Here is a 25,356-nt window from a genome sequence, read left to right as displayed (position 1 = left end):
GCAGAATTTGAAGAGACGTAAAGTAAAATTTGAGGTACAGTACATTGTTAAACTCCACATTAATGCACCACTTTTCACAAATGAAAAGATATGAGACATTGTTTGAGGGAAGAGAAGCTTTATAACAGCATATTCAAAACCATGAAATACTTCTCTGTATATTTACAAAAACTGAATACAAGAATAAAAAAAGAAGTGAACACATCACAAATGGAGTTCAATGTACTGCCACCAAACATGGTCCAATTTACAAATGTGTCATCTTGTACCCGCACCTATGGCTTCATACTTACAAAAGAACCACAAATAAAGTCATCTTTGTTAAGTTTGTCACATTGCATCATCATCAGTCCATTCCTCCCAATAGCAATAAGAATTGTCATTAAATAATATGAATCATAATATCAAATACACATACAAGACAGGGAGCTACATTTTGTGGTCTGTACATTTTGCAGTTCGGAATGCGGCGGGAGGATGTTCACAGGCATGTGGACCTTTTGTACACCATAAATAAAACATCGGGGAAAAAAAGAAAAGAATTAGAAACAATCCCATTTTCTGTACCAACCACTCTTTTAGTCCACACTGATGTCACAGTTTGATCGGATGATGACTTCCATTTTTGAACGCTAAATCATCTTGCGTTGTCTTATAATTGTACATAATTTGAAGACTAGAACCCAAAACAGGAATGCACGTGTGCAGTTGCAGCCATTAAGCCACTTGTACTGAATATTGTGGATTATTTGGCATCAAAGTTCAGAGAACACACTATGGGGGCCACATTAAACTAAATAATTACTTATTAAAGAAAAGTCAATAGTTGATTCCACTGATGTTGAACATTGGCTTTTTTTTTTTTTTTAAATTAGTCATGAAAATGTTTCTTAGAGTGAGTGGAGGACGAAGACAAATGTAGAAAAGGCAACATAAAAATCTGCAGTCAATCAAATCAACCTCAAGGTAATGTGATGTTTAACATGTCCTTAATTCTCTTATGAGAAATGTTTGCTAGGAAAATTACCTCCCCCCCCCCCAAAAAAAAAAAAAAAAAAAAAAAAAAAAAGTCCATGGTGACAATCCGTTACAGCTAACCATCTGGATTGTCTTTAAACTTTCAAAGAAATGGGATGCTGGCCGTCTTGTCTGTTGCATGAAAAGTCCACGCTCAAACATACTTAGGTTTTCCTCCACGTGTTTGAATTGTTCGTTTGTACAGTCGCATAGTTGCAGAAGAGGAATTGACGTGTGGCCGAAGTGGTTATTTGAAATTGGACAACAAACATCGGGGAAGGTGCGTTGGGACAATGGCCTGGGTCGCTGTCCTGATGTGGGGGAGGTCAAGGGTGAGGAGGAGGAGGAGTCACAGGTCGGCGTGACATCAGATGTGTTCCTTTGCTTTGTGACGACGGTCGGCAGCAGGCGAACTAACAGGCTGCTGGCCTCGTCTTCACACGCTCATGGTCATGTTTGGAGAATACTGCGAGGACACATCAAAGACATCCTGTCAAATAACTTTACCTGATGTTTTTCCATGGTTTGTAATCTATATTTTGGAAATTTGACTACAGTAGTTTTAATAAAGCTGAAGTGATAGCTGAACTATTATTTTTTAGTCCAATCTCATCTTTTGTTCCACGAGAACAACACATGACAAAAATGTATCTCACTAAATAAAGACTAGGTTAAAATCAATGGACACACCCCCTTTCAAATCTGCAGCGAGCGAGCACATCGTGCACAAACACAGGGACAGACGGGAAGTGGATTCACGATCAAATGGTAAAAGTAAAGCATTAATGGCCACATTTTTGCTACATTATAATCAAAACAAAACAAAAACATTGTGGTAAGTTACCAAATAGTTTGGTAGTTGTTGTTTATAACCAACAGCTTTAATGTTCCAAAAATAATGCAAAACCAACCGCAAACTAATGCTGGCTAACTTACTAGCTTGTAGCATGTTCACATATTCAGTTTTTTGCTAACATATCGTAGTGTACCAAGACTCCATGTGACTGTTGGGCTAACACAGCCGCTTCAACCTACGGAAAGGTTTGACTTTTTAGTTTAAATCAACTTACTTTAACATCCAGGATGCCTTTGTTGTTACATAAAGTTTTACAGTTTTACTTGCATCGAACTAGCTGCTAGTTAGCGCTAAGCTAGCCTTGGTATTTTCGTATTTCGTCTCCCTTGCTAGAAGAGAAAACTACACTAAAATGTTGACACTCTTTTTAATTAAAACCAGACAAACAAAATTGTTTTCTTGGACTAAAACAAAGACTAAACAAAAACGACTAAATAAAAATGGGATGAGGTTGACTAATTATAATAGCTAACAAGTGCGATTGAAATTTGACTAAAATTGAGACGAAATGTAAAAATGGCTGATACAATTAACACTAAGTCGGCGCTTTTCACCACTCAAGCCAGTACAATGAAAGCAAAAGATGATATTTACATTCATTCACTATATCTAATCAGGCCTTATCTGTATTATTTCTGTGAGCAAACGAATGTGCTTGTTGCATGTTTATTTTGCGCTTTACTCGACACTTGACAGCATCATTGTTCTCTGTAGTTGACAAACTCACACTTTCACTCTGAAAAGGGTTGAGGAAGTTTCCAGTCATCTCTCCATCCTCTCTGGGGGTCCCTGGCTGGTTACTCATGCTCAGATTACCTGGAGAGTTCTGAGTAAACACAAGAAATGAGGCGGATGATAAAGAGTGCTTGCATACCTCAGGATATAGAATGAAATTATCTTACCTTTGGGAGACTGTCCATATCGCCAGACCCTGCGTTAAAGCACATCGTATCCACCATTAACATATTTCTCTACTAATTATTTGACAAATGACAGCCTTTTGTTCTTGTACCTAATGATCCATTCATGTGATGAGGCTCCATTCCAGCCATTCCCCCTAATGGGCCGTCACCCCCTGCACCCATGGGGAACTGAGGACACACACACACACACAAAGCAGAAAGCGTCACTCAGGTTGCAAAGTGACAAGAATAGTTCACATACTACATTCAAGTTCATACAGATTCACTCACATTTGGTCGACTGCCACCAGGGGGCCCTGTGCTGATCATCGTGTACATGTTGTCTCCAGAGTTGGTTGAATCTAGTGGGGGGGAAATAAATTGCAGTGATGATAAAAAGAGTGGAGTGGCGCACATGTACACACACTTGCATAGCTTACCGGCTGGACTTGGCATGATGGGGGTACCGGGTGGTCCTCCTCCTCCTGGGGGGCCCTGAAAGTGCAAAAAGAACACAAATTGTAGTCAAGAAAAACGTTACATTCAATGGATTTGGAGAATCACACTGAGTGGTCTGAACTCCTGTTTCCATGCATGTGGTGAGTGAAGATGTCTGTGAGAAAATAGTGCTACTTTCCATAGGGAAAAAAAAAATGGATGAACGCGATCACAGTTTCTCAGAAAGCTGATATAATTCGTCACTCTTCACAGAGGATAAAGAAAATATGTTCAAAGAGCCCTATTAGCATTAAGCTAGGTGGACTTAGCGTGTGTTGTTTTCTATACAACATGTAATTCTCTTTGATTTAAGTACTTCTGCCACTGAGTATTTATTTTTCGTTTTATGTTATATATTACATCTGATCTTTTAAACTTCGGTATCGAATCATGAGAAACTTTCCAGTGTACCTATGCTGCTGTCTACTAGTAAAAATAAAACTGTGGAAATTAACATACCACATAACTGCCTGGAGAAGCAGACGAATAAGGAGTCTGAAAGAAATGCAACAAATGTGTAAATCATTTTTTTAAAAGTCCTATTAAATACAAATAAAAAGGAAAATGTGAGTGTATTAGTCTAACACTTACAGAATTTGAATTTGGAGGATTTGGCCAAGGTCTCCCACCTCCCGGCCCCCTGGAATGCACACAAACACACACTTTAGTCTTAAGGCATTGTTCCAGATTAATTGGACTGAGTTGGCAAAAACACTCACACTTATAGCCAGAGAGAACAGACACACGGAGGGAAAACGGAATGACTAGGTGAATAACATTTCATTCAGAGGGAGACATTTTTAACCAAAATCTGCTCTTTCAAATGCAATTACAATTTTTTATTTTATCTTATTAAATATTTGGTGAATTGTTTTTTTTGTGAATAATTTTTGTTATTGACAGGCAATTCGCTTTTCTCCTCGAGTCACCACCTATTCGTCCATTTGTAACACTTACATATTGATGCCCGGCATCCCAGGCCCAACCAGTGCATTCAGTGGCGGCCTCATCCCTCCTCCATAGCTCTACAAAGACAAGGCAACCAAAACAATATAAATAAAAGTTGCCAACAAAGGGAGCACACGCACATACTCACCTGAGGCCCGAGTGGCACCATGCCCCTCGGTGGTGTCATCCGCTGCATTGGCCCGCCCATATTTGGGTGTCCTAGAACACAGAAAGAGTCACAACCGCCCAGCCATGCATGCATTGATCTGTTTTAGCCCACCTTGCTGTCTTGTGGGGTCCATGCCACTGGGCAACATGGGCTGACTTCCTGGCACACCGCCAAGCCCCTGCAGACAAGAGATGATCCATCACTTGCATCACTACCGCAAAACACTGATGACCTTTCCTCTTCGCCGGTGGCTCATACCTGATTGGGTAATCTGAGGGGCGGTCTGGGTCCTCCTGGGTACCGAGGGGACATAAAAGGCTGTAGCAAGGAGATATGAATGTAGGTTAAAAACAAAGAATTACAACAGTGGAGTGTCATGCATCTTAATAGTTTTGCCACTTGACGTATTTATTTGCCACCACCATGCTGCACATTGAATACAATTCTTTCTAGCACAATAACAATAACAGAAACACTTCTCACATCGTCATGTACTGCAGCACTACACAAGTAGTGGTTTCAGAAGACACCACAAGAGGGCACTCTTGAGCAGTGGAACATATCACTCAGTGATGTGTGAATATTTGTCTGATTTGTCTGTCTCCAGTCCAGTCCATAGTCTGCCTTTTGCTCAGATTTGACGGGGTTAGGCACACAACCACCATTAGCAGAATATACAGTATATCAAATGGATGTAGTAGTATGGATCTCTTACTATGCTAGGAACAATTAAATGCAAAAATCTAAAGACATGAGGAGTCCACACCAATCTAAACATGGTATTGTGATTACTATTGCATTTCTGGAATATGAATTAAGTTTCAAAATGGCGGGCGGCCATTTTGTCACTTGCCGTCAACTGAAAATGACGTCACAGTGCCTAATGCTGCATTTGAGGAAGGTGGGAATTGCGTCAGACTCTTCCGACGTCATACCAGGAAGTATGCACAGGAAGTGGGAACGCCCCCCTTAAACTCAGAATTCTCAGTCATGTCGGGGGGAAAAAGGACCTCGACTTCACCAACTGGTTTAAATCCTACGTCACATGACAGTGTTGAGCCCCATCGAGACAAAGACCGTGAATGGCAAAACATTTATTTATTATAAGAATTTATTTAATTGACAAAAGTAACTTTACGTAATCCAAGGTGATTTCAACTGTGTTAACCAAAACAACAAACAATTTATCGGAATCAGCCATCTTTGTTGTTTACATTCGCTTTGAATGCTTCAATGTCGGAACTGGGAGACTTCAAGTGGGATATGTCCACCTTCCTCAAATGCAACACAAGTGCTCAGCTTGCAAATGCCACATGACCAAAACCCAGAAGACAGGTGAGCCCTTCGGCACTGTGATGTCATTTTCAGTCAAGTATACTTGTACAACTACAAGAACAAGGCAAAATGACCGCCAATTGAGACTGATAAAAACATCTAACTTAAATCTAACTTAAAATCACAGTGCAATGTGTAACTAATTTAGTAAACAAGTTTTTTTAAAAAAGTCCACATATCCAAATCAGCAAGTGACCATGTTAGTTTTGTACTTTCGACAACACTGACATAAAGCGTTTCACCTGATCTTCTAAAAGAGACGTTAAACTCAACAGTGACTTTTTGAAAGGCGACTAGAGAAAGGCCCGTAACAGCTATTGAGCCGCATGTCAGATGTGGGCGTGTGAAATGGGTTGATCAAGACAGCTAATCAATACGCACCTGGCAGTCGCTTTAAAACGTTTGAATGCGCTCACCTGAAAGAATCCCGGCGGGACCGGACCCACGGGCATGCCGTCTCCTGGGGGGAGGTTCCCCAGGACGGGGCTGGGGGCTGCTGCTGCACTCTGAAAGATGACAGTAAATATTAAAGTTGAAGTCAACATTTCTTGACAATAATATGTTATATGTGACCTCACTAGTCTAAACATGACATTCTGATTAATATTACAGTTGCGCAATATGAGTTATGAAGCAAAATCCAGCCATTTTCATCCGTTACAGGGAGCTTCAGAAAACAGGTGAGCTGTGATTGGTCATTGCCTGAGCAACAGTGATGTCATCTTTAGTCGACAGCAAGTGGCAAAATGGCCGCCCCCTGAGATGGACAAAAACGGCGGGATTTTGCTTCATAATTAGGCATCATAGTTAACATTTGAGGCCCGTGCTCCTACCAATGAATCCTACTAGCAAAAACATGACAAGAAGCATGACCAGCTCTGTCTTTTATTTATTATTATTTTTTTAAATATTAGCCCACTCTCTCTTTTGTTCCTCCGATCTCTCCTCTTGCTTTCACTCCCTCGCTGAAGGCGAATGGACGGAGGTGGAATTCACCCCGATTCTCTGAAGTTTTCCGCCTGCTGATTTTTTAGGTCACAGAGGAACAAGGTTTAATCAGGGCTGAGATAAAAGCCGACTGACGACACTCTCAGATTCTCCTCGGCTCCACCCACCACCCTCGCTATTCCCTCATCCTTTGACTTTCTATCTCCTCAGTGTTCACACTTTTTATCTGCTGATGCAAACCAAGCTTTGGGGGAAACATGGACACAGACTTGTGTTGTGTAACAGCAGCAGCAAAAGAGGAACTTTGTGAGTTTCACCTATTTTATTCTCTCTTTTTTTTTTCTTGCGCCCTGGATTACCCAGAATGCATCTGCACTCTGGCAGCCTGGAGGTTTGCTGAGTTTGCCTTCATGCTCAGAGAGCAAGAGTGAGCGAGAGAGGAAAATGAGGACAAAGCAGAGATTATGTGAGTGTGTGGGCCTGTTGGTGTGCATGTTTTGTTTGTTAGTGTATGTGTGTGTGTGTGTGTGTGTCTGTGATGGGGGGGGGGGGGGGGGGTTGCTGAAGGAGGAGCATCTACCTGACCTGCTGACAAAGCAGCATTTTTCCGCTTCTAATGGAGGAACAGAGAGAAAAAAGGAACAACAAAAACAAGCCAAGATGTCTGCCTGCCCCAGAGACTAGCAGCAACCTTCATCTTCAAAGAAGATTTATCCAATAGTGGGACTTCAAAAGTTGTACCATTTAGGGTTCAATCAAACATTCATGTGGAAAATATGGTACAACACTTTGAGTTTGAATAGGTATCAAGCCATCAACTGTAAGATTTGAGCTCACTTAGTATCCAAAGGATCAACTGTTTTCTCCCCCAAAGACATACAACACTAATATAATAATGCAGTCAAGTAATTGCAGCAATAGCTACAAGCCACTAGATGTCAGTATGGTTTCATAAATATCTGCTTGTTCTCTCGCTGGTACATTGCGTCAGGTATCGTCAACAGGGAAGTAGTTTTTGCTTTATTTCAGTTACTTTTGACACTTGCACGATGGTTAAGAATGAAACCATGCGACTTAGAATAGTGCCTGTACAGTTACAGTGTTTGATGGTGACAGTTTGAGTCTCTAACTTGCTTTACATTACTTCCTTACCCGTAGGTCATAATTATTTTTGAAATGACTTGGTCAGAACGAAGCTTTGATTCCGGTTCCGGGTTGCGACGTGTGTGCCGCGTTCCAACACTCGCCCCAAAAAAATGTGATTGAAGTAGTGTCACATCTCATAACATTTAAATTCACAATTTTAAATGTCATAATCTGTATTTGGACTTTCGGTCCAAAATACATTTAGTTTTGTTTCATGTTGTCCTGATGTCTTGTGGTTTGTTTCACATCCGTCTCATCTGCCCACCTGTTCTTGTCAGCACAATCCCTTATGTCGACCAATCAGCTCTCTCAGCATCAGCCACTGTGTCTTGAACAGGTGCACCTCGCTGTCTCATCAGTTTGTTTGTATTTATGCTGCATTCGAGGAAGGTGGGAAGTTGGACTTTTCCGACTTCAAACCAGCAAGTGTGTAAGGGAACGCCCCCTTGAACTCAGAAATCTCACTTTGTGAAGTCGGGAGAGAGAAAAAAAAAAAAAAGTACCGCGACTTCAACGACCAACTTCAATGTCACTCCACATGGTGACCCCTTTGCGAACACAGACCGTGAATGGTAACAAGCAGTATAAAACTAGATAGCTTTCTTCATTCATAAATATTCTTCTATATGCCACTATCGTCCTGCATGAAATTATATGGTAAACTACTAAACTGTATGAAATACTTTTGTAATAAGATAAATACATACATGAAGTAAAATTGTGAGAAGGCAAGTTTGCTGGAGGTTAAAAAGTGTTTTGGGGACCAAAACAACAACAACAACAATAAACAATTTAGCACTATCCGCCATTTTGGTTGTTTACTTTCGCCTCGAATGCTTTCAGAACTGGGAAAAGCCAACTGGGATAAATCCGATTTCCAACCTTCCTCGAATGCAGCATTAGTTCCTTTTTTTTTTAGTTAATTATTTTTTTCCTTTTCTGCTTCCCTGCAATTTGATCTTCAACCCTGCCTGACCTTAAGATTAAATCCATCCATTTTGAAATCCTGATCATTTAAATCAGGTGTGTTGGAGGAGGGAAACATATCATAATACAACAATATTTGTTTTAGTTACACTAATAAGAATGAACTAATTCAGTGAAATCAGAATAGGGTGTCAAAACAAGATGACAAAGTGATACTACACTGTATCATATTATGTGCGTCACTGTGTTAACGCTCTCATCATCAATACTGTATGCAAATTTGGCCAGTGGCTTGTGCAGTAAAGGTTAAAAGACCCTCATTTTGTGAACTCACTTCATTACTGAGGCTCAGTTTTCTTCAACAGTCTCACATTCTACCTTTCTTTATTGGCCATTAAGAGGTAACTTTTGTCGCACAGCCATAAAAAAGGAAGGACTAAAGTAACTTTTTAGTGTAACATAATCAACTCCTCCAAATTATTTGCCCACCTAATTCAGAACAGCCTAAGGGAAACTTAGCTCATTTGCAAACTACAGTTTACAAGACACTATGCACTGTCAGACAAACAATTGTTTTGTACATCTTACAGGACCAAAAAGTGTCAAGGGTTTTTGAGGATAGACCTCCAATGACAAGCCAACGTACTCTTAATTGTGTACTTTGTGAAATAATGGTCGTCCTACATTTTATGGGATTGAACAACTGTTGTTTTCCAGCTTTGACGAATCATCATAGAGGAGAAAGCCGTTTGTTGTCCCGTCGCTTGATTAGAACTGCATTTTGTGGCACAAACAATCTTGTGGACATTTCGAAAGAAACTTTGCAGTAGATTGAATCCACTTGAAGTCAAGCTGATCCCGTGGAGAATGCAAACATTTGTTTCAGGGAATTGGAGATGTTTGACAGTAGTACAATTACACAACGGAGTACTACAGTATAAACTAATCAGACAGCACACTACACATCCACATTACACTAATCCAATCACTGCTATGTCCCAGTAATAGCTAATGAGATAACGCACGCTATATGTTCACCACTCGTGTACCTCGCTAATATGCATGTGTCACACGTTTGGTGTGTGCGTGTGTAAGAGAAAATGCGGAATCATTTCCATTCTGCTTTAGAGACTGAGCAACACTATGAGAGACACTGCGTGAGTGGAATGTCAAACATTCTCCTCTCATCTCTCTCTCTCTCTCTCTCCCAGTTTTGCCTTTTTTCTCCTCGCCTTCACTTTGTTTTTCTTGCAGACAACTCTCTTGTAAAATATAGTGTAAATATAAGTATTATGTCTTATTGTATATATATATCACAAAAATATATCAAAGACTAGACTAAGTGCAATTTCTGGAGAAATTGTGTGGGAATGCTGAAAGCTGAATGCTAAGATTTGAATGCATGTGGAATCATTATGAAGTAAATAGAGAGATAAATTATGAAATTATGACCTCCTGGTTACTGGACAGTGAACCAACTGTGACACCGAGCAGTATAAGACACCTGGTAATGATGATAAGTTATATATATGGAAAGTGATACTTAGAAAAAGTTAAATGTCTGTCCCATTGAAAATGTATGGGGAAAAGTTGATATTAAATTGTGCAAATACTGTATGTAATGTGGAATCGGACGATATATACCCCAAGAGGCATGAATTTTTGAAGCTAGTTGAAATTTGAACAATGTAAATTGGAAGTATTATGTGGGAGTTGTTACGCGGCAAAAAAGTGAGGAGAATAAAAATCACAATAACATATGTGGGAATGCTTCAGCATTCCCACATATGTTACATGCTGCTCATCAGCTATTTGTCAGGTGAAAGCAAACCAAAAAGTGAAGTAGCCTTCTATCAATTATTTCATTTTTGTGGAACTTTGGAATAGCATTGTTACCGGTAAATGGAAAAAGTTTGTGTGTGTATATACGTACAATACTGTTGCTATACAGTAGATGTGTGTTGCTATGAAATGCTTTATTGTACATGAAGTGTTGCATTACTTCTTGTGTTATATCCGAATTGCACAAGTTTTATTTGGAGTATGAATTACATAAAATCGACATCAATTTTTAAATAGCAGCCATTTTAATACATTTTCATGATACAAAACCACAAAAAAATAACTAAATTGATAAGTTATATACGTTTTTTGTGTGTGTGTGTGTGTGTGGTTAAACGTAATTCCATTTCCTGCTAGTCTTGTCAGAGCCTAAACCTAGCTGCCTATATAACACCTAATGTCCTCAGTGTGTTTTGAAACATGTGAAATGTATACGTCTCATTTATAAATAAATGAATAAATACATAAATAAATAAATAATAAAATATTGCCCATAAAAAAGACATTCATTTCATGCAATTTTCTTTAAAATGATTTGTCTTTTTATTTTATGGAACAAAAGTATAGTGGTATCAGTACTCAGTATCAGTGACTATCCTCAAGAGTTGAGTATTCACACCGGTATCGGTCTGAAAAAAAAATCCAGAATGAAGATGATGATACTACTACTACTACTACTATTACTACTACTAATAATAATAATAATAATCTTAGATTTGTATATTGCAGGTTTTATTTGATTCGTAACCTGTTTGCTAAGAAATAAATAGCTATACACGGTGGAAAGTGGTGATATGACAGATTAATGAATAAGTATTAATCCTGTCAGAATAAACATGTTAATCGGCTCAATTGATTAAGAAACCAAATAAAATGACTTCAATATAATGGCGGTTAATTGCGGTGACCTTATTAAGCCTCATCCACATTCAGCAGCTGCATTAATGTCAGTCTTTTTTTTTTTTTTTCTTGACAGCCACAAGCATTAAGCAGGTGGCCTTGTCCATCAAGAGAACTTGGACCTGCCGGATAAGAAAGTCACCGTGCAAAAAGTACATTCGTCTTTCGCTGAGATATAAATTAAAATGTTTGACACTTTTATTTATAGTTTACCCCAAAGTTACACCCGTGCACGTATGTATTTAGTGTATCATTTTGGGTTGCACACCACTTTCTGAACCGATACTTGATCCGACCAATTTGAAAAAGTCATCCCTTTTCCGTCACGTGTCTATCATTTGTCACTCATCAACTTGCAGCGTTTGCTAGTGAAAACATCATCCACAAATCATTGTGTGTCGACGGTTGCGTATGAAGGCTGCAATAGAAGACATCTCCAAACAACACACCACACAGGAAGGAACTCCGTCCCTCCTCCCTCTTTACCGCTCCCACTATCCTCTAAAATGCCATTAGTCCACTTCCTGAACATGAGAGGGAGTCGGATGGAAAGAGGAGATGCTACAAATTTGACACACACACACACAAATACACAATCGCACACTCAAAGGAGCGAGATGATGAATGCATTGCAGATTAATTGTATCTATTCTCCAGTCTCCTGTGGTGACGAGAAATATTTCAACGTGCTCCAAAAATCCTCAGCAAACTCCTTTCTTTTTTAAGAAAAATTTAACTGCCCTCTGGCACTCTAACATCATAAGCAACACAAGCCAGACGCTACAGGCAACAACAACAATATCCAAAACGAGAAAACATTCTATTTTAGTTTTACCTATCGGGAGCATTTCAGTTCACAAGCTGTTATATATTGTTGAAAAAATGAAATGGATCCCATAAGGTCTCCTGGTGAGTGACAAATGACAACGCCCGCCCCATGTGGCCGGAGTGCGTCCGCAGTTGTGGCTAATGACAGCTTTGACGCTGTGGATCGGCCCACTCGTTCTTCAGACCTGAATCTGACCGAGCAACTGTGAAACATCATGTCACATCCACTTAATTAGGAGTTGTATGGAGGAAATTCACTGCCTGTGATCTACTTTTTGCACTTTGATTTGATTTGACAGCGAGTAAGAGTCTGAATCCAGTCCTCAGTGGTTTAATTATTTGGGTTTCCATTGATCGTTTTTATCCTATTTTCTTCTTAACAAAATTCACTATTACACTGGCTGGCTGTGTTACAGTTTAAGTGTTCCATTTAGTCTATTGAGAAGTGTATGTTCATCATTTCTAACTTTATGGATATGTAATATCCATCTGGCTATTACCAGGTTAACATAGCCCCCTCAGTAGCTTGTAACAGCATCAAACTATGATGGTGAAGCCGCCGTTTAATTGTAAAGTTAGCATCAGTCCACCAGAAATAATGTGAGTAGGTTTCAAAATAAGAGCACAAACAGGAAGTACAGCGTTAGTGGCCTTAATCTTGAGGTTTTAACATCCATCCATCCATCCATCCATTTACTTAACCGCTAGCTCCTCACAAGGGTCGCGGGGGTGCTGGAGCCTATCCCAGCTGGCTTCGGGTAGTAGGCAGGGTACACCCTGACCTGGTCGCCAGCCAATCACAGGAGGTTCAAACAGTGTTTGCTAAATCTGACTTTGTATGAAATGTTTTAACCCATCTTGTTATGTCGTACTTGTTTACTGATCACTTTTGATTCTTTTGTCCATTTTATCGACTTAAATTGTCATACTTGTTCAAGTAAACACTGATCATGATCTTTTTGTGAGCACATAAATTTCATTATTATTATTATTTTTAAATCAAATGCAATATGCTGCCCTGGATTAATGGCAACAAGTTCCGGGTTTATCCCGCCTACTGCCTGAAGCCAGCTGGGATAGGCTCCAACATCCCGTGACCCTTGTATGGAGTAAGCAATTAAGAAAATGAATGCAATATACATGAATATCGTTGGAGGCAATGGTAAGCCCTTTTTGATCGATACACTAATAAGGGCAAAATGTTACAATTGTGAACTAAAGTGGGCGTGTTTGAGATGAAACGGGCTGAAAATGAGAGGAATGTTTTGTCACAAAGCCAAATAATGCATAAAGTCATGTTTTAGAGACAGATGTTGGGCTTTGTGTTTTATTGTGGAATTATTAATTAAATTAATTAAATGTTGTTGTTAGTGCAAAAAATAGGTCAAACAAGGTTCGTCTCTGTGTGCCCTGCGATTGGCTGGCAACCAGTTCAGGGTGGACCCCGCCTACTGCCCAAAGCCAGCTGAGATAGACCCCAGCACCCCCCGCGACCCTTGTGAGGAATAAGCGGTCAAGAGAATGGACGGATGGATATAACTAACCAGAACTAGAACAACAAGAACAACAGAAGGGATGAGATTCCAATTGATTCCAGTCAACAAAATATCTCCAGCCCTGGCAATTGCGTCTCTTGATTTCTCCCATCTTTCCCGTTTTTATCAGCTTGAGTAGAAAATGATCCCCTTGTGCTGCCATTATAGCTGATAATCACCATAATGGCAGCACAATGCTAATCTACCTGACTTCACCAGGCGATTACAGGTAGGACGCTATCAGCTACTCAGCGGGGGCGGAGGTATACCGCTTGTTTATCAATGATGTCATTATCGACCCTTGTAAACATCTCCGGCCAGTGACGGCCCATTGTGAGATGTGAGGTGGCGCTGCGGGCTGATGCGCTGTCAGATACACGCAACGGACTGAAAATGATAGCCAGTGCGCTGCTGGAGAGTCACACTTCAGCACAAGTCTCTATCTCACTTGGCTTCGCCGCGCTACGGGGGAGATAAGGGGGAGAGACGCAACAGAGCGGAGAGGAGGAAGATTACAGGCACACTTTGGGAAGAAGAGGATGCTGCGTCATGCTGCGTTATATCCTTACACACTGCCATTAAAGTGCATTAGAGTCATAACAGCAGGGTAGTGCAATGGTAACTGTTGCTGTCTTTTGTGCAGACTGCACAGGTTTGAGTCCTGGTTGGTGACCCAATACCCAGTCACAGCCAGTTTCAAGTTCAGATCCATCCATCCATCCATCCATCCATCCATCCATCTTCTTGACCGCTTACTCCTCACAAGGGTCGCTGGGGGTGCTGGAGCCTAGCCCAGCTGGCTTCGGGCAGTAGGCGAGGGACACCCTGAACTGGTTGCCAGCCAATCGCAGTAAGTATTCAATATTGCATTTTTACTGAAGAGCTGTCCAAGTGGGGTTCGAACACAGGCACACTCATTACCAGTCCTTTGCGATAACCTTAAATTCAGATTAAAAAAATGTTTTAAAAAAATGGGTGGGTTGAATGAAAACTGTGCCAAGCAATTGATGTGATAAAGCAGTCACGTTCACACCACTGAGTGGGAATTGAACATAACGCCAGCACTAAAGTCAGGCTCGTGAAAAGTGTCGAACTCAAGGCCCAGGGGCCAATGCGGCCCACCATTTAAGTTTTTGTGGTCCACCAACTCAAGTAAAGCGTGTCTACATGTTTCTTGCAGACTGGATTTTTCTTTCTTTTCATTTGGGGAGAATATTTGTATCAAAATTTAAACACTTCACTTTTTACAGATATTACAAGCATTTTTTCACCAAATGCATTATTAAAATAACTTGAACAAAAGCACTGCAGTTGGTATCTCACTCTTGACAACAAAAAAAAACAAAAAACAAACAAAACAAAAAAACTGTTTGCGACCATTAAAAACAGTTTGCAAATGTCTAGTGGATGTCTTTGTGACTGTTTGCGCCCATGAACTAACCCTGACAAAAAAACAAAAAAAAATCACTATAGCCAGCACAAGCCTTCACCACTCACACAGTGAGATACTACCTTGATATTTAGTTGTCAGTATTTTCTAATTTCAAATTCAAATTGTTGTTAAAATTAGAATATAATTGCAAAGGTAAATGTGTGTATGTAATATTAAGCTGAGGTGATTATATTGTCTTATTTTCACGGTCATAACGACATTCGTGAGGGAAACAAAATTATGATGTGGCCTGCAATGAAAAGGAGTTCAATGTGAGGGAACACCACAAATACCACAATAATAAACAAAGTGATAAACTAATGCCTCTCTTAATCAATCAGGGGGGAGAAGTGACCAGCATTTGGCAGCTAACCAGCTAGCTAGCATGAAAAGCTAATGTAGCTGCACTACATTCAGTGCTCCTCGTCAAATGAGTACACCCAAATCCAAAAATCGTTTGAAAAGCTGCTCAATACATCTAAACGACATTGTTCCAAAAATACCTTAAAATCATTCCAGACTACACAGCTCGAGTCGACTGTGTTGAAATGGTGACATATACATATGATGGCAGTTCTAAACTTCACATTGAACTCCTATTTATACAACTTAACACTGTTGTCTTAAAAAATAAAAAAAATAAAAAATAGAGTGAAAAATGAGTCAGTAAAAGTCGGTTTCAGGGTCTTGTCATGAGGCCAGACACAGATAACAATCATGTGGGTGTTGACAAGAGGAAAAAAAAAAATCACTGGGGTTATATGGGGATAAAAAACAAAACACCAGTTTGATGCTCTAAGTAGGCTTAAAATTTATTCAACACCTCAATCTGTAATTCTTTTCATGTACACAACCTCTTGGAGGAGTTACTCTATAGCTATGAACTTTGACTCCAATTCTATATTTACTATTCTTTGTGTCTCAGAGTGAGCAGCACAAAGCAGGGATGGGATTTAATGCTGTTTAACAACTGTCAACACACAAAAAAAATGGAAATGTAAGCAATTTAAGATTTTTTGAACTGCAAAAAGCTCAGAACCAACAACAAACATCGTATTACAGTAATAACTAGATCTGCACAATCTATTAAGTGCCGATAAAAAAACAATGGCAACATAATGAGTTTTTTTTCTAAAATGTTCTCATAAATGCAAAATCTAGACAGAAAGACCATACAAGCTCTCTGTAATTCATTTCTTATTTCCTGCTACAAAAGACTCTTTCGTTGATAATGTTTCGACTGGGAATTTTTAACCTTTGACTTTGGGTGAACAACTCCTGCGCCTCCCTGGCCCAACTAGCTTGTTGTCATTCTTTCAGCTTCTTGGCTTCCTCTGCCTGCACTTCACCTCTCCCCTGCACTCTGTGGCCTGCCTTCACGTCAGTCGAGGGCGTGCATATGTCAGCAATCACACACAGCCACCCACGTGCCCAAACACGCATGTCATATGACTCAGTGCCAAACTGCGACAAACTCGACGTTGAGTTAAGACTAAAGGCATCGGGAGGGAGAAAAAGAAGTGGAATGAAGAAGGAAGAACGCCATAGCAAAGGAGATTACGAAAACCAATTCCGCCCCAGCCCCGACTATGGAGTTTTCCATGCTATTCACCCCCCCCCCCATCGCTCCCTCCTCATTGCCATGGCGATGATGCTACAGTGAGTCACCTGCACATCTCCCTCCTCCTCTTTCTCAACAGTGCCAAGGAACACTGGAGGATGGAGAGAGGAGTAGAGACGGCTCTGTTTCCTTGGAAACAGACTGGGGGTCTCCGCATCTCCCCCCCTTGGTTCACAACTGCTTGGAAGCAGCTCGCTACCCACAATGCTTTGAGAAACGGGGTCTCTAATTCGCACAACACAACAAAGAAGTTTAAGGTCTGAATTTTGTCATATGTCCCCAAACAGGACCTGGATTTTTTTTTTTACAATCATGATGACAAAAATAAAATAAATTAACTAACTAAACTGGATAACTAGATCACCAAATAGGATATATGATGTATAGAATTTGTATAATTTCTCAACTGCAAAAAAGTTGAGACCAAAAAAGGTCTGAATTGGAGACAATATTTTAGGGGGTGCTATTGTTTGTTGATATCAGAATCTTCAAATTGTTTATCTGACTAGCATGCGCGTTAAGGTTATCCGACTATTGTGTTTTGACATTTCCAAAGAAGATGTGGCAATTCACGACTCAGGAGAGCAACACAAACAGTCTGCCATCTTAGCGATGCGGATGGAAAACATTAATAATTTAAGAAAACAGAATTTTCCATGGTGATGTTTTTGAATGAAAATTCTGCTGTAACAAGTTTACATGCTCTTGCTTGTCTCGTGTATTTTGTTTTAACGTTAATCCTCCAAACAGCATCCTTTGTGCTGTTCCTGTCGTTTGCTACGAATACACACGGAGGAGTGTGTGAGTGAGTTTATAAGGCCCGGCAGTGTGAGGCATTGCATTTTTATCAAAGTGGGCTGCTCTCTGCCTCGTGAGCTCTCCTGGCATCTCCCACACTGATGTTGTATAATGATAGCAGGCAGGCTTCTTATGAGAACACTGCTGCCTATTTATTTTACCACCTCAACTATCCCTCCATCCATTTTCTGTACCGCTTACCCCCACTGGGGTCGCGGGTGAGATGGAGCCTATTCCAACCTACTATCCGCTCATTTCAAACGTTTTGAAATGCTCGGAAACAAAAATGATTTGAACGACATCATTCATTCAGCAATGCAATTTTTGGAGCTTCTTCATGATCAACAGTAAGAGCCATTCACAAGAAGGTGTCATGCTTAGTGACAACGCTCCTTTCAACTCTGGCATTTCCTTGCACCTGGGTTGAGCAGTTGCTAGCTTCAACAAAATTATTTGATTTATTATCGGATAGATTTATGGAACTCAGTAATATGTTGGTTTATCTTCCACTAACCCTTCCAATTCCATTACTTCAAGTTTCCTTTTGCACTTGTTCCACAGTGAAACCCATCACAGCCACCTAAAGCGCAAAATTCTCTCAACCACTTTTATGCCTGTGGCCAAAAGCGCATGCAGTCTGTTAGCGTGAACACAAAATAATCAAGAAAAATATGCATCCATGCGTTCTGTATTTGTAAACAGTTATTATGTTTGAGTGGACTTGTTATTGCAGATTGAGAGTGATACAGTTGATGTAATGACTCAAATGGCACTAACTGCACTATATGTATATATTAGTGCTGTCTAGTAGAGATACATCTTTACAGTTAATTGCACAATTTCCGTAATTGCGATTAATCTAGATTCTACTGTTTTCCTTAAAAGCTTGTAACAGGTATGTACTTGAGTAAAATCTTGGAATTAATGCTCCATAAATATAGAGTTTTGAGAAATGGGAGTCAGCATCCGAACCGCATGATTTGCAATGCCAAGTTGATCAACTCTCGTCTAGCACAACTAAAGGAACACTTCCTTTAAGCTGCATGGAGAAAGGGAATACAAAAGAGCCAGATTCAATTAAAAGTCTGTTCATTTTTGTTCACGACTATCCCTATAACCTTGCATTACAAAATAATATTAAAATTCATTTTTCAATCTCCAACAAGGTTAAGAACCACTCTTTTAGCGTAATAGTCAGACGCTGATAATCTCCTCAATTCAGGAGTTGGGTATCAGTTTTCCATCCCAGCAGAACCTGCTAATACTATTCCGAAGAAAATTAACTGAGGAGGTAATTGGAAACATTTCACAAACAATGGCACAAGCACACCCTTATGCACTTATCAGAACATATAATTGCTGCATTGCAATAAAAAACTGATTCTGAAAAAAATGACCTATCAAAGTTTTTTGGAATTACAATACATCATAGACTGTATCAGTCACTACAAACAACCTATTTCCAACTTTTCTAAGACTGACCTCTTCAATAAAGCCACGTCTGGACAAAGCATTCAAAAATAACTTGTTTTTATGACATCATGGCCTCTCGCAAATGGAAGCCATTCATTTACTTTTGAGAACGCAATTTACAAAGCACTTAACAGAACTGCAAACGGCAAATCTGATGCCTGAGAAGCCTTCACTGAAGTTAAAAATCAATAACATTGCATCTCACTTCACTCACTTTCAATGGCCGTTCTTTCCCAGGAAGGAAAGCCATTGCCTGTATTCTAAAACGCCCGAGTGATATCATTTCCAAACACTGAACTTGAAAACTGATTTTCTGATTTCCAATGTTGAAAATTAGCCCTAGAAAAGAACAAAAAGATAACTTTGATAAGTGCCAAACATTTACACCGCTATTAATTATGACTTCACTCACTAATTATCTACCTGCAGGTAATTACATTCACAAGATCTGATTAAAATCTACATCATTGTCAAAGTAAAGAAACTACAGAAAAAAGTGTAGCTACTATAGCGTTTTTAACATTACTCGCAGTTGTCCTCTTTTTTGTTCTAATTGGGTAACAGCTACATTATCTGAGTCGTACCTCCGATTGGATCTCGGTTGCGATGTGGAATTTCAATTGTTGATTGAAAGTGATCTCAGTTTAATTAGAATTGCTCTAATTGTACCTCTCTGATTACATCCCTGCAGGAAATGTAAAACGTAAATCGTTAAAGATAGATTCTGACCGCAGGAGAAGAAACATTTGGTGAAACATATTCACGTTTCATCTCTCTCATCCTCTCCATCTTTCCACCATTCTGTCTTCTTTCCTGTCCCTGAGAAGCGGAGGTCACACTGCCCTCCAGCTTCCGTCCCTGCAGCCACAGGATGACATCATCGCATAGCTACCTCGTCCTTGGAGTGACTATTCATCACCCCGATCATCAGCAGCATCACCTGCCTGCGCACACACAAGCGGGCAGGCGCACGCACGCACACGCGTAATTGCACGAGTCGAGAGCCCCGCTGCAGCTCTGCAGGATGGCGAGAGTAAAAGAAGGAAGGATAACGCAGACAAGGCGGTGTGGCGAGCGGGAAGATCCTGCTGGGGTAGGCAGAAAGTCCTGACCTGTGCACTTGCTACTATACATCTCAATAAAGCTCAATCCAGACAAATGTGATGAGTCAGACCGGAGGATACTCAGGAAGAACACGGGAGTGAAGACCATCAATGCATTTGTCCTCCTAAAACTTGCCTCGAGCAAAACGCGCACGTACCTTAGACGTGAGTTCTTCAATTTGAAATAGTTTGTTAACCTTTGCTTTTTTCCAAAGGAAGTGGAAGCACACTGAGAACATATACAGTATCGTTGATGTCTGGCGGAAATCAATTTTTTTTTTGTTTCGCAAAATTATGCTAATGTTTCGTCCAACTTTGTTATTTTTAAGCAATATTAATCAAAGCAGTTCAAAGTGTTGCAAAACTTCTTCCGTTTCCTCATTCTAAGGAAACTGTGTTACTTAACTGTCACCTGTATTACGGCTGGATATTTTTAGACAATAGTCTGTGTGTCTGTGATGCGACATCCGGAAATGTTTGTGCATGTACAGCATTGCTTAGCCAGCTAATGAGGATTATATTAAAATGTTAATCAATCAGTCAATAAAGGCCATCTAGGCATTGTATCAACACATTTGTCCTTACTTCGCTGTTGGCTTCTGATGACATCATAGCATGAAGGGAGTTTTCAAACTTAAACGCTAGACTAAAGAGACGAATGCTTTTAAGTTAGCTTAGCGCTTGCTAGCTAGCACAACAGACACAACATGGATGGGCGACCTGGATGGATGGATTTTTATTTATTTTTCATTTATTTTTTACCAAAACTGATAAACACATCCTGGATTCTGCCGTTGGCCAGTGTGCGGCAGGGATCCTGGAGGTTGAATTAAGTTTTTTTTTTTTTTTAACTAAAAAAAGAAAACCTTTCCATCGACGTGTGTTAGCATGTAGCCTGCATACAGTCTTGATACACTCCCATATGTTTTGGAAAAAGTTAATATGAGGCTTGGCGAAGTGTTTTGGACAATATATTGTGTAGATCAATGGTGTGCAAATTATGGCCCGGGGGCCATTTGCGGCCCACCGTCCATTTATTAGTGGCCCGCGACATATGCTAAAAATGGCATTTGACTCAGTTGGAGATGGTCAAAGTAAGAAAGGAGGGTGTTGAAAAACACAGGTGCTATTAAAGGTTATTCTAGTTAACTAAAACTAATGAAATAACTAAAATTCAAAAAACAATTTCGTTTTCAAAATAAAATAAAAACGAAAATGTTTTTTTAAAAAACGTACTGAAATTACATTTTATGTTTACAAAACTAACTAAAACTATAATTATAGCAAAAATGTCCTTCGTTTTAGTTTTTGGTGTGATTTTTAGTAGTATTTATTTGGATATCAACCGGAATAATGACGTTTGAAAGTATATCACACAGAAGTGACGTCATCTATCAGCAGCCAATAGAAAAGCACCTTCAGATGACGTTGCTCCCATGGTGTTTTTTTAAATATTGCGCACAAGTAATACACTTAAAAAATAATAATAATACAATTACTAAAACTAACTAAAACTAAGCATTTATTAAAGAACTAAAACTAATAAAAACTAACAGAACCACCCTGAAAACTAATAAAAACGAACTAAAATGAAAAATTCCAAAACTATAATAAACCTACTGCCATATTACAAATAAAATGGCTTATATACAGTAGCATTTTTCTAAATATGCAAATAAATTAAATAAATTATTTGTACACTTTTTAGGACTAAACACAATTTCTCTTCATAACATTATGTGGCCCTTGCGTCTGATTTTCTGGATATGGCCCTCAAATGAAAAAGTTTGGACACCCCTATAAAGCACTATATAAGTGCCCTTCATTTACTATTATGATGACATTCAATGTTAAGTATTTTGTTGTATGTCATAGAAAAAAAAACAACTTGTGCAAAGAAACTGTTGTTGTCTGTTGCCGATATAATACTTTGCACGTGTTGCTTTTGCTTTCTTTTTTCTTCTTTCTCCCATGACTGGCCATAACAAGTTAAGTTTTTCCCACTTGCAAGATGTTTGTCTCAGTATTTTCACATGAGATATAAACTTTCAGGGCTGCCCCAATGGAGCACCTTATGATTACAATCTATCACCACACTATTCATTCTTTCATCACACACTCGTCACCCCTGCAAGATGAATTGTACTGCACAAGGCCATAAAAAAAAAAAGATTCTGGATTATGGTTTGTATTCTTGCAGAAAAAATACACAGAGGCAGTCATAGCCAGAAGTATTCATTACCAGGCCAAATCGGAAAGTGTGTTCATATTTGGTGAACTAGTATCTATTAGGTGGGAATTAGACAAGGTAAAATAAACCACTAGATGTGCTCTATTTTTTTATATTTATATTTTGTTTACCAACATTCATCCTACAGGCACATGATCATCCAATGTTTCAATTTAGACATTACACTATGGTAAAAGCTTTATCTTATGAATGCTGCAAAAGATTTGTTCACTTTGGATACATTCTAAAAATAAATAAGTAAATGTAAAAATAATTGATTAATTGTGTTATCGCTAATTATTAAATCCTCATTCAAAAAAAATCAAAAAAATCACTTCTACTCCAGAATAGGCCAAGGTATGAATAATTTGGGTTTAACTCAAGTTCATTTTCAGTCTCCATCTAGCTATTCATATTCCTTAGACAACAGTTAGATGTGAAAGAAACAAGAAAGATAGAATCTCCTGTACTGTCCCAAATTCTTAAAGAAATTCAAGCACCCTTGGGAATCATGGAACTTTCAAGGTTCCAGTGTCTCGGTGGAGCGCTTATAATTACCAATTTTATGTCGTTCTCCTTATACTCTTTGATCTTGCACGCATATTTCATCAGTGCGAGATAACGCTGCTTTTGAAAGTTAAACAGATTGTCTAAGCAAAATGGTGTGTACCCTTTGAGAGAGTATGCATACATTGCAGGAACTGATAAACTTTTTTTTTTTTCCCAGATAACTTGGCATCGTGTAGCAAATAAACGATGACAGAACAAAAGTAATGCTCGGTGACTGTTGACTCACATAGTCGTGGAAGGCCTTGGCCTCACTGGAGTGCTCGCACGTGTCTCTTCTTTCTGGAGCTGCGCAGTACAGGTCCCAGAAAACACTGCAACGCACAACACATTACACTCCAGCGTCTTTTAGAGTCAAGCATCCACCAGATGAATACAATACGATATTTGTTTCTTGTAAAACGTCATCAGTCATGTACATGTTGTTGAATTTGTTGAAGGGTATTTTTTTTTTTTTTTTTGTGGTGACAGGTACGGTATGACAAAGACAAACGATGCTACTTGAATTATTAAAGACAATAACTTACCACCACCAAGAGTGGAGAAACCCCGGAGGTTCTCCTAATGTGATGTTCTTCTCCCATCGGATCTAGACAAACAGGGAGATAGAACAAGTTGCTTTAGTTAAAATTTGGAGCCAAAAAAAAAAAAAAAGCCACATTGTTATCGAGAGAGACAGAGAGAAAGAGAAAGAGAAAGAGAGAGAGAGCAATCTTAAGTGGATAGGTCAGTCTTTGTCTGCGATCTTTGTCTATTCACATCAACCTGAGGGTGTGTTAGGTTGCAATGAGGTAATGACAAGACATGTACCAGCCTGAGAAGCACATTAAAACACCCCAAACACACATCCTACTAGTATTATTCAACGATCCGCCCTTGTCTTCATTTCATTTCAAAGGTTTCCCAAGAAATGAGTGCTTTTTGAAAATATAATAATTTTAAATCTGACCCGGACATGAAGTAGAACACATTGTAAGCTTCACTTCTCCTATTTACATTTAAACAAGAAAAACAGAAAATTATTACCAAAATATTGTCCAATTAAAAAAGAAAAAAAAAAAAAGATGTATTTCAAGAACATGCTATTTGCTCTTTTTTTTTTTTTTTAGGTGCGCAAAAGGTAACTAACAAATCTGTGAGGATTTATTGGCGTCTGTTGAGAAGTCCGTGGCCACGTCAGTAAGATGCAGAGGGAGTTCAGGTGCACAAATCGCTTGGGATATACAGTCCTCTATGCACTGACTCAGTGAAGGTCATTGACTAACACAGCAATGACGTCAACACCCATACTTGAAGTTGATTTATGTGCACACACCGTGCATTTAAACACACGGACAGACACTCTAAAAGTCTGCACAATCATCGTCATCATCACCATCATCGTCATACAAGGTCTATTTCTCAAAACCAAAATTGTCATGGTGGTTTTGAAACGATCTAAACATTTGATATGGATAAAAGAAGACTGAGTCATCCGTTGAAACAGAAGCAAGACAGATAACGGGAAAGAGTGGAACATTGCAATTTCAGTCAGACTGTCCTGACCTCACTCGCAGGTCAGACTGAGACTTTTAAAGGAATGCTTTGCTTTGAAGCTCATCGTTGAGGGGGGTGAGGAAGGAAGCGTCTCTCTTACTTTGCATGTTTCAACAGCTCCAGCAGAGACATTTGTTAACTTGCAACATTAACGTGGTATGCACGGTGAGTGACAAATAGTTACTCAAATGGAAACAAAGGATGTGGCTCAATTCCAACTACAGTATGTAAAACTACAACCATGGTGGAAATGTGTTCCTAAAAACATTGAATAGCCAACAATTAAAATACGCAGGGATGTTTGATACCACCTTTTTTTTAAGACTGATGACAAGTACCAATACCACTAGTAGATTTGATAGGTAATAAAAAATAAATAAATAAATGTACCAATACCACTAGTAGATTTGATAGGTGATAAAAAATAAATAAATAAATAAATAAATTAAAAAAAGAGAGCGAGACCTATTCATCCCAATTTTTTTCCTAAAAAAAAAAAAATAATGCATGAAATTAATGGCAATTTTTTATTGTCAGATTAACATGGACAAATGGACGCTGCAATTAATTCTGTTCTTGCAGAATTACCCACCGTTTCCTTGTTGAATTATGAACAGCGAGAGGCGTTTCGCGCATTTTTAACTGGTAAATTTCATGACTAGGTCACGGCAGGGTTAAGTTTGGGTCATGCAAGGGTTATGTGTGGGTCATGGCCGTGAGGTCAAGTGTCTGTTTTGAACAGATG

The 25,356-nt window shown here is 39.3% G+C and overlaps 1 protein-coding gene across 3 annotated transcripts in view; it reads right to left on the bottom strand.

Annotated features, from left to right (window-relative positions):
* Window positions 1-1,056: 1,056 nt before the first annotated feature.
* ssbp2a (single stranded DNA binding protein 2a) overlaps window positions 1,057-25,356 on the bottom strand; it is a 63,097-nt gene continuing 38,797 nt past the window's right edge. For 2 of the 3 annotated variants that reach the window (XM_077520531.1, XM_077520532.1), the window contains 15 exons: window positions 23,603-23,664; window positions 23,305-23,389; window positions 6,142-6,231; window positions 4,649-4,708; window positions 4,502-4,568; window positions 4,370-4,440; window positions 4,231-4,298; window positions 3,865-3,913; window positions 3,733-3,768; window positions 3,216-3,270; window positions 3,067-3,137; window positions 2,886-2,964; window positions 2,776-2,804; window positions 2,601-2,699; window positions 1,057-1,483 (listed from right to left, as the gene is read on the bottom strand). In XM_077520531.1, coding sequence (XP_077376657.1) covers window positions 1,454-1,483; window positions 2,601-2,699; window positions 2,776-2,804; window positions 2,886-2,964; window positions 3,067-3,137; window positions 3,216-3,270; window positions 3,733-3,768; window positions 3,865-3,913; window positions 4,231-4,298; window positions 4,370-4,440; window positions 4,502-4,568; window positions 4,649-4,708; window positions 6,142-6,231; window positions 23,305-23,389; window positions 23,603-23,664 — 951 coding nt within the window. In that variant the 3' untranslated portion in view covers window positions 1,057-1,453. The remainder of the gene's footprint in view (window positions 1,484-2,600; window positions 2,700-2,775; window positions 2,805-2,885; window positions 2,965-3,066; window positions 3,138-3,215; window positions 3,271-3,732; window positions 3,769-3,864; window positions 3,914-4,230; window positions 4,299-4,369; window positions 4,441-4,501; window positions 4,569-4,648; window positions 4,709-6,141; window positions 6,232-23,304; window positions 23,390-23,602; window positions 23,665-25,356) is intronic. The other variant, XM_077520534.1, reaches the window with a different exon arrangement.

The sequence above is a fragment of the Festucalex cinctus genome, chromosome 5, assembly GCF_051991245.1.
Source record: "Festucalex cinctus isolate MCC-2025b chromosome 5, RoL_Fcin_1.0, whole genome shotgun sequence".
Taxonomy (NCBI): Eukaryota; Metazoa; Chordata; class Actinopteri; order Syngnathiformes; family Syngnathidae; genus Festucalex; species Festucalex cinctus.
The sequence above is the reverse complement of the archived record's forward strand: the minus strand, read 5'-3'. Positions and strand labels throughout refer to the sequence as shown.